This window comes from Leuresthes tenuis, unplaced genomic scaffold (assembly GCF_036924035.1).
Source record: "Leuresthes tenuis unplaced genomic scaffold, fLeuTen1.0.hap1 SCAF_17, whole genome shotgun sequence".
Lineage (NCBI taxonomy): Eukaryota > Metazoa > Chordata > Actinopteri > Atheriniformes > Atherinopsidae > Leuresthes > Leuresthes tenuis.
In genome coordinates this window covers 15489380-15502997 of record NW_027325371.1, presented here as the reverse complement: position 1 = coordinate 15502997, position 13618 = coordinate 15489380, and the positions used below count along the sequence as shown (strand labels likewise).

Genomic DNA, 13618 nt, shown 5'->3' with positions numbered 1-13618 from the left:
GCCTTGGCTTGCACATGCCCAGCTACTGGTGAAATATTTTCATGCTGCATTGAAACCTTGCTTTTCATGCTGCAATATTTCTTCTTTTCAGCAGCAGTCTTTGTTCTTTCCAGAGACATTTACGGAGAGAGTTTAGTTGTGATCTCAGCGAGACATGAGTAACCCACTGATAACTAACTAAAGTTAGAAGTTAAGGAAGGTTATCTTTTGCTATACCCCTATTCCCACTAAGGGGGGGGGGGGGGGGGGGGGGGGGACAATAACAACAAAAAAAATTATTGATGATTAAATTTCAGAAACAATTTGGTAGTAGAACTTCCTGTAAAGGAGGTGAAAACCTGAACGAACAGCCAAACTCTCTCTTTCTGTGACTCAACATTTCTAGAAGCTCTAAAGTACAACTGGGATCTGCTAGTTTTGCAGCATTGTTCAAACAACATGGAATCTCGTCTTGAGGGGGTTTTGGCCAAGACGAAGATATTTTAATGAGCATTTCTTGATGAAATGCTGTGTCAAACCTCAACATACCTAAACCTAAACAGTCACATATTCAAGAACTTCAGATAAGCAAGACCATTGAATTAACTGGCTATATTTAACTTTTAGCATTACACCTAGTCTAGAAAAACAATCCATGTGTTTACTGAAGCTGAAAGATGGCTTCTCAAAAATAGTAATGACTCATTTACCTATGTAAATTACTAAGTTGTCAGCACAATGGAAAAGTTTACAGTTGTTCTAAATGCGTGATTTTAAAAAAGAGAAAAAAAGAGATAAAGATCAACGGTCATTGAAATAGATCCTTAAAAGAGAAAGCAGCTGTGCATACAGCTGCCTGGTTACAGCTGTCAACACAGATGGTAGACTTCTGGTAGCTGTGTACAAGGGTGTGACTTTGTGTGCATTGATGCACATGTTTGAAAGGGTGTGTGTAGTGGTGTGTTTGTTTGAATTTCTTCACAACAGTGTTCCTCCCAATCCCATCTCATTGTTGACAAAAATCCCATTAGATTAATTGCAGACACTTCTTGACTTAGTTTCTGACTGTATATTTTGTAATAAACCTTCAATTAGCGCAAAAGGTCAATTTGCATCTGTGTTATTCAGCTGAGAACAAGATGCAAGTTGGCAAGAGGTTTAGTTGTGTGTTGGAAGAGGAGTTGTTCCATGGTGAACAATTGAATAAACTGAACAATGGACAAGTACAGATTTCAGCTGTGATGAGGGATGGATGAAAAGGAAACAGGTGTGTGGTCACAAGAACAGATACTGAGAGTGCAGAGGGAGAAAATGAGGAAGAAAAAGACAGAGAACTTTACCCGCCGCCACTGTTGGTGATCCAAACGGAGAGATGAGGAAGGAGTGAAAGACAGCAAGAAAATAGGAGAGAAGAGGCAAAAAAGACAAAAGGATGGGAGAAAGACACAGAATGAGACACAGAGAAAGGACAAAAAACATCCATGTGAGATAGACAGAGAGAGGAGAAAAAGGGAACACAAGGCCTGCTTTTTGTTACATCAGCCCTACAACTGAGAGGCTTCTGCTATCAAATGAAACATACAGGTACATTTAAAGATGAACACCCTACTGGTGATTTTACTACAACTGAATAAGTAAACTTTTCAAGCCTTCAAATTAGCACTCCCTTTAAATGCCAAACGAATCATAAGGATAAAGGCCATGTGTATGACTTAAATGCTTAAACTGAATGATCAACATGCCAGGATATTATATTCTAAACACATGCTTCAACATGCCCATACAGTTTACCAAAAACTGCAGAGAGAAAAGAGAATCAAGTTATTTCTTCAAGCTAACCAAATTCAGTTAGTTATCACCTCTGTCTCAGAATCCTCTCTGGACTTGAATCCAAGCCTGAGTGCTGAAATTAGCAGGACCAAAGACCAAAAGTGACCAAAGACACTGCGGCCCTCAAACCTGACTGATTGGATTAAAGGAGTGATAAACATCTCCAACGAGACTACAGATCCTTTCTCGAGTGCTGTATGATTTCAAGCAATTGAATTAAGGTGCTATTTGGAAGTGAATGAGTCTGTTGTGATTGGTTCTGATATCCCGATCAGCTATTAGTGTTCTTAACCCCTACTGCACTTAAATCAGGGTTATCAGTTTAAGTGCTATTTACAGGTGAAACATTACAGTATTTCTACCTCTGATTTAAACACAACATGACTGTAGCGTCTTAGTTCAGACTTAACATTTCTATAGTAAGTAATTAGTCACAGAGATGAAACACACATACAAACAGATGTAGCACAAAGAGGTTGAAGGACACAGTTAAAGATAGATGTAACTAGGTATACACATATAAAAACAAAAAGAGACAAGCAGGAGGAACATTAGTGTAAAACGCACACATATAAAGATGGTTCAGAGAGAACAATGAGGGTAAAAGCAAGTCTTATTGATGTATCATCAGCACTGGAGCCCCGTGTACCTGCCTTGTTACTGATTTCTTTCTTGAGCTGGCCTAGAATCAGCAACAAAGTGACAGAGTACTAAAACATAGTAGGGCCTTGTTTTAGTGCAGTTCCTTAATTCAAAGCGTGGCTCTGAAACGTAGACAATGTAAAATTCTGTTTAAACCGGTCCAGCAAAGCCACATGAAGTTCGATACCAGAAAGGTTTTAATTATTGTAAATGTTTGGTCTCTCCTCTTGTGAGGCAACATTTTCCATTGCCATTATGGAGTCATGATGAAAGAACTCTGCCAAAAAAAGCATCAGCCTGATTGTAGTTCTACTCTATCTACATCTAATGCAGCAATTAATACATTACAATATAGAAAATTAATACAAAAGAATGACAATGGAATAATACTAGAATTCCTCAAACATTTCTGGAATCTAATCTATGTAATGTATTTTGAGCTGATGGATACTACTGGTCTTTTTAAGATTCACAGCAGCTCTGGAACAAACAAGGATGAAATAAGATAAAAAGCTGCATTTCCCCAGATTCTTAGCTAGGTGGGATTGCTTCCTTCTGATGCTCTGATAAAATTACAGTTGTATGGACTGTAGCTGATATCAAAAGGATGGAAAAGAGATTAGTGAGATTCTGGGCATTTTCTATGAGTGATGAACAAGATGAAAGAATGGACAAAAAGCAAGGGAAGAAGGGGAGAGAACTGAAACTACGTTAATCTGGGTATGTTGCAAAATCATGCTTTGGCTATACCTAACAATGGCGAGTTTAACTACAAAGTCGAAAAAGTAGTCTGGAAGATAAGTGAATCATAGCTACAGAAATTCAGAACAATAGAAAAACTCTGAAGCTCTGAAGGGAGAGTGTCAGTTGATGTCCTGCTGAGAAAAAAAGCCCTAATGGTAAAGGTTTGCCTGCTTTCAATTCACTGCCACTGACCTTTTTAAATATAATGGGATTATCGAAAACTGTACTTTGTCCTTAAGTATCTTAAATAGATAAAAATGTTCATTTATATGCATTTGGACTCATACATACAAATGGTAATAATAAAAACCGATCCCACTGGTAACGTACAGCAAAAACATTTTCATTTACTGCTGAAGGTTGAGATGAATGGAGCAATCTTCCCCACCACCTTTAATTACTATGCAGCAGAAGAAAAGGCTTAGCGATATACAAAATGAGTGGCAAAGGGAGAAAGCACACAGTTCTAACTTCACCGAACAAAATTAGTGACTTCTACAGTCAATTTTTTTTATATCCTCCACAACCATGCAAAGGCAAAATTCATTACTTGCATTAAGCATAATACTCATAACCTAAACTCTAAATGAACTCACTTACGGATTTTTCTATTTTATCCTCACAGCCATGCAGATTAAGTAGAGTTTAAAGTACCTGCTTTGTCGAGGAGAGGGGGTTGGAGATTTTGGAAGAGTTCAGCCAGACCTGGCCAGGCCTTGCATTAGGCCCTTTAACTCTAGAACGCCCTTGGGCACTAAAGGGTTACAGGTGCAAAGGGTGGTCCTCACCTCTCACACGGGAAAGTAGAGGTTGATAGGAAGATGATGCTGGGGCACTATTTTCTAATATGTGGGGGTGTAAAACAATTTGGCAGTGAGGCTTTGAAGGAGGAAGGGCTTTGAAATGAAAGGACTGCAGGACCAAAAGAGGGATGTGAGAGAAAAGGCAATGTGAAATGGCCCACTGTAGACTGGCCATTTGTACAGTAACAACAGACAGAAGAGAAGATAATTATGATTATGATGGAATGATGAGAGAAATGTGTAAGAGAGGATGAAAAAAAAAACAGGAAGACAGAGGCCAAAAAAATGAGCCATGGGTGGGTAAAGAGGAATGGGGGAGGTGGTACTCCAAGGTACCAGTGAGGACAGAAAGCTACAAGAGGTGGAGAAGCAAAGACAGGAGAGGAAATGGAGAGGTAGGAGGGAGACTTACGTGAAGGCGAAGGCCACCAGAGCACCACTAACCACTATAAAGTCAAGGATGTTCCACAAGTCCCGGAAATAAGAGCCCTGGTGCAAGACCAACCCTAAATCTACCATCTAGAAGAGAGACAGAAAACATGGCCCAGTTATGAGCTACACAGTTTGGCTTTGGCGCACATTAAAGAGTGTTGATGAGATTAAAAAAAAAGGTCACTTATTGATCTGACACATTGACTCACCTTTACCAGCATTTCAAAAGTAAACACTCCTGTGAAAACATAGTCGAAATAGCGGAGAACCTGCACAGAGAAAAAGACAGTATGATATGCTGTATTCTGCTGATATGTATTAGACTAGTGGAAAGGTGTGGCAAAATAGATATAAGACCTGCAAAAAAGCATGCAGAAAAGAGGGACTATTAGGGACTGTCTCACTCTGAATATGTCTGAGAAATGGTCAAATCATAAAAAGCATAAAGATTTCACTAAATTACTTGCTGAAACTCTAAATAATTGTAGATTTATTTAACTGATGTATATGTTTTATACAATGATTTATGTAAATTCATCAATAGTCCAACACACACATTTAGAAGGCTTGGTGTATTTCTGTGAAAAAAAAAAAGACAATAAAAAAACCTACACAAGAAATTTCCACACACAATATTTTAGGTCACAAAAGCAATGAATTAATTCGTTTTGACTTTCTTACATTGTTTCGAGGAGATTCTGGCCAGACAGGGTCCTCAGCAGCCAAGGCAATACTGCTCATGGCAATGACCAGCAGGATGCACATCTCAAAATAACGCAGGGTGCAGACGTAGTGACACGCCCGCCGAAACCTGTGAGCACACAGGGACATTTATTTTGCTATTCCATAAGAGAATCAACTTTGTAAGTATAATCTAACTTAACTATCTCCTAAACAAGTTTATAAAGATTTTGCACCAGTTAATCTACTAAAACTAGAGGCTCGTTTTATTTTTCAGTGGGCGCATTGTATTCCTATTTCAGCTCCAGTGTACCCTGTTGACAGGTTATCACGAAGCTGTAATCCCCAAACCCCTCCAATTGAGAGATGTGCTGTAGTTAATACTTGAGTCACTTTCATCCAGATTCTGTTAAATATTTAGCTGTGAATCCAATGATTAACACAATGTAAGTCCAGTGCTAAAAATGTCTCTAGTGTGCTTTGGAATGTATCGCTTGCTTTATTCTGCACCGATACAGTTTCATTCAGTATGTGTTCATGTATCACTTACGGGTTGGTGGTTGACAAGATGAACATGGAGCTATATGGAGGCATGGGCCTGGGTCCTCCTTCGCCTCCCTTATCGTCATCATCATCCTTATCCTCCTTTGCTGGAAGGGGCTCTGTATTGGCATTTTTATTAACTGGATCACAGGGCGAGAGAAAAAGGGGGAGCATTGTGAGTTGAAACAAATGTTTGTTATTTAGTCAAAAGTGAAATAACCTTTACTCCAGCCTAACCTTGCAATATGGCATTGGTGGATGGAAAAATTGGCATATCCACAGCTGTGTAGTCAGGGTGGGGTAGCCTGATCACACTGTTGGCACGGTGATGTCCGATATTCCCATAACTATCTAATGTGACCAGACTTCCACGAGTGCCCCTGTGAGCAAGATGGAGGGCAGATCCAAAGCCAGGAGCTACAGTGCGATTGGTAACTGGATTAGGATGACCCTCAGTAGGTGGCGTAGAGCCAGAAACCAGTTTGGTGTTCATGAGGTTGTCCATATCCTCACTGTACTGGCTATTCTGCCTGGAGAGGTTCTTTTGGATGGGTCGTGTGGTAGAGAGGTTGGGGACACTGCAATCCCTGGAAAGATGCAAGAGAAAAAGAAAGTTTATTGAGGACAGAAAAGACAGGAAAGATTAATTGACAAAGAGAGGAATTAGACTATTGTCAAACAAGGGAGAAAAGCATCAAGAGGATAAACTTCCTGAATTTTAGAATAACACAAAAACAGGAAAAACTTACTTCCTTCTGTGTTGGCACATCCTCTTCCCCTCACCCTCTGCTTGATTTCCATGACGACTTCTTCTTGGCCTCCTCTCACTGCCATCGCCACCTCCTTCATGCTCTCCTTCTCCCCCGCCCTCCACCCCTTTGCTTTTATGTCTCCCTGATTTTCCAGCCCCTTCCCCACCATCATTACCATCTTCTGCATTTTTTCGATGGGACCTTGGCTTCCTGTGCTCTGACTGTCCTCCACCTCGACTACCGCTCCGGGTGTGACGATGGCGTTTGGATGGCCTTTCATCCAAGCCTGGCCCAGGAATCACCGTAGCATCCAATCGGACATGAGATTTGTGGTGGTGTTCGCCTTTGCGGCTCCGCCTGCTCTCTGTGGATTCCCCTCGATCCAGGGGAGGCCTGGGTGGGCCTGCACCCCCTCCACCAACTCCTCCCACTTGGCCAGGGTGCTCGTGGAGCCGTGTTTGCTTGTGGAGCTCATCAGCAGCATGGTGCTGACTAACACAGAGGTCTGAATTGTTGGCAGTAGTCTTGTTGGTGTTGTTGTTCCTGTTCTCATGGGGGTCAACAACTAGGGGTCGATCCAGATGGGTCTTCATGTCTGGACGAATGTGACGTGAATAGTTGACCTGCATGAAGACAGTCAAAAGGAGTTGAGTGTCGAATTCTACAATACGTTTCAAAGTTTCAGCTAGTTTAAAGTTGCAAAATTACAAATTGCAGCTGCAGTATATAGTCACATTTGATGAATGAGAGCCAACTTGTGTACACTGATAGCACAAGTCTAAGGGCTTGTTTGCCTTGTCCTTTACATTGTTTTCTTCCTCCCTCCCTGTCCTTGCCTTCCAGTGTTCATCAGGGTCCAGCTCGTTGTAGAGGGCCTCGCGGCTGGATGCCAGAGTCTGCTTCCTTAGCTCCTTGGTGCGTTGTTCCCACACTGACTTATTGATGCCTTTAGTGTGGTTTTTCTGCTGCTCTTTACTGCAGATGATGCAAGGAGGACAGAAAGAAGATGATTTGCAGCATTAAAACCGGCTTTATGAAATGGTGAAGCGCAAATATACACTGAAAGACATGAGAATGATGACGTGAAAACCAACACCAAAAATATAAATACACAAAATAGCCAGGACATAAAGACACACTGGGGCCCACAGACATTTAAGGGTCACGTGGCTGGGCCTATAGAACAGAGCAGATCTCAACAGGACATGGCTTTGGGTGTCTACACAGCTTGCCAAAGCACAAGCCAGTACAGCCTTACTTTGGTAAACTATATGGGAACACAAAGTGGAGGATAAAACTGAGGCAAGGTCAAAATTTGATTTAATGACCCAAACTCAAACAACCCAAACTTACAAAATTCAATCAACAGGCTTTATGCAGCACAACATAAATAGAAATGGCACCCCAAAATGCCCACTGAGCTAAAGAAATAAACTGAACAGTTTGAAATAAGTGAGCAGTCTTTGATACAGAAAGACCTAAGAACTATTAGTGACCACCTCCTTTTATCACCCTCCAAAACTTCTACCAACTTTAACTCCGTTTTCTCTCAGGGCCAGCAGTCAACCACAGTAAAGCAACAGCCGTACTGCGAAGAGCAGGCAACAAAATGAGTACTCTTAAAAATAAGCCAACACAAATAACAGCTTAAGAATGCCAGGGATGTAACTTATAAAGGAAAGTTAAGAACAAAGGTACAAGGAAAAGTGGCTGTTCTAAAACACAAAAAGAAAGCAAGGAATGGTTGTAAAGTCAAACAGAAGGGATTCAGAAATGAATAAACAAATAAATAAATACCAGTCCAGAAAGGGGTCGGTTGCGTTGTGACACTCACTGTGTACTTTGTTGCTGAGGAGGGAAACAGCTGGTGAGTGAGATGGCACGAAAGAACAGGAGGAGGATTTCATTCCAAAATGGGCAATCCATCAACCATTAAAAAAGTCCTGGATAAAATGTGCTGTAAAAACTGAATTACTAAAATGAAGTCATATTTTTTTCTGAATTGATAACTGAATTGTCAGAAATAGCTTTTTGGCCAAAAAGATTCAACATTTTGGAATGCAGTCCTTCACACGCACAGACACAGTACAACATGTGCATCCGAACAGCAATTCACGCAAACCAAAGCATCTGCAGGTTGCTCCTTCTCTGAATAAAAAAAAACAGTCCCATTTATGGCGTGTCCTCCTTTCCACAAACTTCACTTTTCAAATACGTCGCATGCTAATGCTGATTTGATATTGTTTACTTGTTTAATCGAATTGTTCTTTCTTTACCATATTACGTCTCTTGTGGGACTACACAACAAAAACTAAAGTGGAAAACTATTTCCTCACAAAAATACTTCTGAAGTCATGGTTCTGTGTGCTCATTATGCACAACAGCATTCATTTGTCACTGTGACTTGTTTGCACACCGCAAATGTGTTCCACTGAAATTTGTTTTGGGCTCATACGTTAGCATGGGCTGATGAGGATAAACCCTACCAAGGGACACAAAAGCCGAAGAACGTTTGGCTATTGAGCACGTTCACAGTTTAGGGTTCTGCAAGAGAGGTTGTTAGAGAGGTTGTTTAGCATTACGTCAGTGAATAGTTAAAGTCGTAATGCATTAACAACTTAAACACAGCATTGTGCTCGTACAGTCAAAACAGTAAGAGACTAAATACCGTACAAATGTGATGCATTGATCATTAATTCCTGCTTTCTACTGAGACTGCGTGGCAGCTTAAGGGAGCTGTTTTAATTTTGAGAATATGAGTTGAACATAGCTTTTTGTGGCAGTTTTCTTCCTGAGTGTACCCCCAGAATATCTTCTTAAGAGATTATTCATGCACTACCGATGGCCCCAACTTTAAAATCCCCCTTTTGAAAAACAAGAACTATTTCCACTGGAATTTCAATAGCTTTCTTTTTTTCTATACCGCACAAAATGAGGGATTTACATTGATACAGTGGAATGAAATGCATGCTGCAGCTTTATATTGCTTAAAAGCGTATCTGAAATTGAAACTAATACACAACTGTAAAGTCTACCCTTCTCTCTAAAGGTTAGTGCAACAGGTAGACACATCTGTCATAGTTCCTTTTCGCAGTTGGTGCAAGTGGCCAGTTTCTGGGATGTAGGAAAGCAACCGTAGGAAGTTAGTGACAGTTTAAAACTGCCGTTTTCTTCACTAACGTGATACAGACTCAACATTTCTCTTTCTCACACACTGACATGCACACGTTATTGAAAACAAAATATTTACCCTTGATAGCAATTCCAATTAAAAAAGTTCACTGATAAACAAACATAAAGGCTCACAGCACAGTGAGGTACAGTACACAGTACAAACAGTGATTAAAACAGTGTAATTCATGGAGTGATGAACATGAGGGTTTGTCTTGGACCTGCTTTTTCATGGCTTGTTTCTGTAATACTGAATGAACAGGAGATGATGTATCAAAGTGGTAAGGTCGGGACCGTGTGCGTCTGTAATGTGTAGGGTCACGCTGTTGTATTGTGGGGTGAGCTTCTGCATGTCTGCATGCATGTACGAGTGAGAGTGTGTGAACTTTACCAGTAGTGGAAGGAAAGACCCCTGTGCATACAGAAGGGAGGAGATCAAAGACTCGTCTGACCAGAGGAGAGCTGGCCCAGAGGAGCATGTGTAAGTGTGTTTCAGTGTGCAGAAGAAAGTGGCAAAGACAGAAAAAAAGATAGGGAAAGCAAGTATTTGCATGTTCTAATGTGTCTCTAAACCAGCCAGATAAATATGGTCCCAACCACAAAAAAGAGGAAATTGTAGAAAAAAAATGTCCACATGCAGATTTTCTGCATATACAGTTCCTTCACCTAGCCTGTTATCTATTAATTAAATTTGAACTTAAATTAAAAATTAAATGAATGTAGACTGATACTGGATGAAATGATACTGGATGATTCAAGGTGCTGAATCTTGCATAAGTGCTTGGCAAAAAGGCATTGGTGTAAAAAAAAACAACAAGAATGCCACAATGACAGAGGCAGAAACTCACGCTGCAATGGAGAGGTTTGCTGCAGACAGCGGGCTGACTTCAGCCACCTCCTTGGCTTTCTGCAGGGCGATCTTCTGATTGGCAGCCTGCTCTTCTTCCTGTTCGTCCTGCAGGGAGAGATTTGGAAGGAAATCAGAAGCAAAAGATGAATGAAGAGGGAATAAGTGGTAGTGCAAATGGGAGAAACAGAATATGCTCATTTAGCAGAGTCTCTTTTGGTGGTTTTAAAAGAGAGAAAATGCCCTGAGGGTGCACTGATGTTAAGCATAATAGCACTGTATTGCACCTTGGTCAGTTCCTGTGCGTTGGCCAAATTGTCCACAGCGATAGCCAAGAACACATTTAGCAGAGTGTCTGAACACAGAGTTAAAAGCAATCAAGTACCAAGGAGACAGAACAAGATATACAGCATGCTCCTAAAAAAACTGCCTAAACCACTTACATTATATTACACTTGCTCACATATTGGACTGCAAAAGAACCGACAAGGTCCCAGCTATATTACAGTAACGTCTCTAATAATAATCCAAGTCACTGGTCTGGTTTACATGGGCAGATTATAAAAACACATATAGAGTGTACACAATGGTGATTAAGCTGTGCTAAAAAAACAGGCCTAACATAAATTAAACTGTAAAGAATAAACTGAAAATGTCCTCACTTTAAGTATTTAGCTAACATTATGTGTGCTTCTTTGCTATGACATGCCAAAGGATACAGTTGCCGAAAAGAGTGAGAACAATGAAAAAGACAGAGAAGGCCATGCCCTTGTTGACTCCACCCTGAGACTTGATGCCATCGTACATTACCATGTTCCAGTCCTCGCCAGTAAGGATCTATCACACACACACACACATATACACTTTATAACTAAACAGACAAAGCTACACCAATGCTACAAGATTTCATGAGGACCTATGCATGCATGCAATGTGGATTCTTTTAGCACAAGTTTTCCCACAATTATTCTCGTCACTAAAACGCAAATAAAAATCCGAAATTAGCATTCTACATTTTGTCTTCCATTCAGCTTCTCTCTTGCCCCCTTTCCCCTCTACAGAAGCTCATCTTCTCTGCTCACCTGAAACACGGTCATTATTGCTGCAGGGAAGGTATCGAAATTGGTCGGAGGGGTGCCATTTTCAAAATTAAACCTAATAGAGACAGAAAAGAGAGACGACAAAGAGAAGTATGAGGCAAAACACACAGAGGGAAGATATGAAGAAGTGAGAACCTGATGCATCTACAAGCACTAGAAAGGTTTATCCTAAATACTGACTCAAAAAATCTCTCAGAATCTGGATACTGACAGAAACCCATATCTTAGTAAGAAAGTTAAATGAGGACTAGTAAAGTAGAAGAGAGGGGAGCAAGACAAGAAAACAGCACTGACTGTCCCCCAAAGAGCTGCATGCCCAGCAGGGCAAAGACAACTATGAAGAGGAAGAGCAGGAAGAGCAAGCTGATGATGGACTTCATGGAGTTGAGCAGAGAGACGACAAGGTTGCGCAAAGATGCCCAGTACCTGACGAGCAGAGACAGGAAGCGAGTGTTAAGTCGTGCTTGACCTGAGTGTATCATGATCTATATGTAGGAACCAATAATGCCACGGTGACTCACTTGGTGACTTTGAAGATCCTCAATAACCTGAGAGCTCGCAGCACGCTGATGCCAAATGAAGTACCCGGCTGGATGATGGACCACAGGACTTCAAATATACTGCCACTAATCACCTGATACAAATACAAACAAATATAAGCAAGAGTTTCGCAAACATAAGTAAACAATATATACACGCCGGCATGCTGCATGACATGTTTGTGCGCGCATACACATATTTAGTTCCTTTTTTTTAAAGTTTGTGCACAAACTGTAGGTGTTAGAGTGAGTGTTTTGTTTTGATTTTTTTTAATGTGTCTTTTATGTCCAGGTATGTTCAGTGGGGCTCACAATGCAGTCGAAGCAGTTGAAGGAGGAGTTGAGGTAGGCCTGCTTGCCCAGACCGTACATCTTTACACACATCTCTGTCAGGAATATTCCCAAAAAGATGAATTCAGCAAAATCTATACCAAAAGGGAGGAAAAGAAAGGAATGAAAAAGAGAGACGAATCGGGTGTTCATGAGCAGTATTTAGTTTGTTTAGTTTTTTCCCTTTGAATGAGCAAAGTCATTATTTCGCCAGTACTCCAAGCTCAGCCTCTCAATGAACTTTTTGCAGCTTGAAAATGTTTTAATCGCTGTCTTGTCAATCATAAAGCATGACTAAAGAGTGAAATACAAACCAATTCATGTCTTCTTCCAGATTTATGGTCAAAAAGTGGTCAGGAAATAGTTAAAAAAGCACCCAGTTAAGAAGTTCGCAAAGGGTGTGTACTCGTCTGCCAGTGCATTTGAATGTTTGGGTCAGCTTTTACTGCATTACAGAATAGCATTACTGAAGAATCTGCTAACCCACTCCTTTCCAGTAATCTGTGATAACAGCGTTTGTGTATTTGTGGAGATAATCTGCACAAAGCGCGCCTGGGTACACATCCTACTCACATAGAAAATCTGAAAGTGGCTCAGGCTGGTCGTAGTGCACCACAGCGACACACATCGTGTTGAGTCCCACCAAACACAATACGGTCCAGTAGAAGGCCTGCGACTTGACAATATGTCGGATAAGGAAGCGGAAGCGCCGCTCCCGCCGCTTAAATGTCGATCCCTCCAGTTTAGAGCTTTTCAGGCTGGCACGGGCAAAAGGTGAACCTGGAGGTTTTCCAAACAAATTGCATTAAATTAGCTTTGATGTGGCTCATTGGCATGATTGCGCACACATAACAATCTTGAAATAAGGATTGTAATAATAAAGTCATGGACATCGCTAATTATGGTCAAGCTGGCATACTTGTGACTGCATTTAAACACATGTCCACCAGAATTTCCCTATTTCCTAAATAGTGTTCATAGATTACAAGCATATTCAACACAGACCACCTGAAGTAACCATTATGGGGATGTAATGTCATCATAAAAAACACATCTGTGATGTAAGTATTCATCTGTATTTCAGCATTTGCAGTTGTAGGCACATGTACTGACACATAGATACATCTGGTGAATGCTGACACGTGCAGTAAGTGACTTACCAGGTATATTAAAGAAATATTGTCAAGAATAAAAGGTTTTGGCTGGTTGAAATTCTCCAGTGCAT

The 13618-nt window shown here is 40.8% G+C and overlaps 1 protein-coding gene across 13 annotated transcripts in view; it reads right to left on the bottom strand.

Annotated features, from left to right (window-relative positions):
- cacna1aa (calcium channel, voltage-dependent, P/Q type, alpha 1A subunit, a) overlaps positions 1 to 13618 on the bottom strand; it is a 56058-nt gene that overhangs the window by 30056 nt on the left and 12384 nt on the right. For 11 of the 13 annotated variants that reach the window (XM_072369420.1, XM_072369412.1, XM_072369419.1 and 8 more), the window contains exons 10-25: positions 12967 to 13173; positions 12376 to 12488; positions 12046 to 12158; positions 11819 to 11950; positions 11507 to 11579; positions 11144 to 11261; positions 10712 to 10779; positions 10426 to 10532; positions 8204 to 8254; positions 7213 to 7381; positions 6404 to 7029; positions 5892 to 6241; positions 5662 to 5794; positions 5112 to 5241; positions 4640 to 4699; positions 4411 to 4517 (exon numbers count right to left, since the gene is read on the bottom strand). In XM_072369420.1, the coding sequence (XP_072225521.1) occupies positions 4411 to 4517; positions 4640 to 4699; positions 5112 to 5241; positions 5662 to 5794; positions 5892 to 6241; positions 6404 to 7029; positions 7213 to 7381; positions 8204 to 8254; positions 10426 to 10532; positions 10712 to 10779; positions 11144 to 11261; positions 11507 to 11579; positions 11819 to 11950; positions 12046 to 12158; positions 12376 to 12488; positions 12967 to 13173 (2557 nt within the window). The remainder of the gene's footprint in view (positions 1 to 4410; positions 4518 to 4639; positions 4700 to 5111; positions 5242 to 5661; positions 5795 to 5891; positions 6242 to 6403; positions 7030 to 7212; positions 7382 to 8203; positions 8255 to 10425; positions 10533 to 10711; positions 10780 to 11143; positions 11262 to 11506; positions 11580 to 11818; positions 11951 to 12045; positions 12159 to 12375; positions 12489 to 12966; positions 13174 to 13618) is intronic. The other 2 variants (XM_072369416.1, XM_072369418.1) reach the window with 2 other exon arrangements.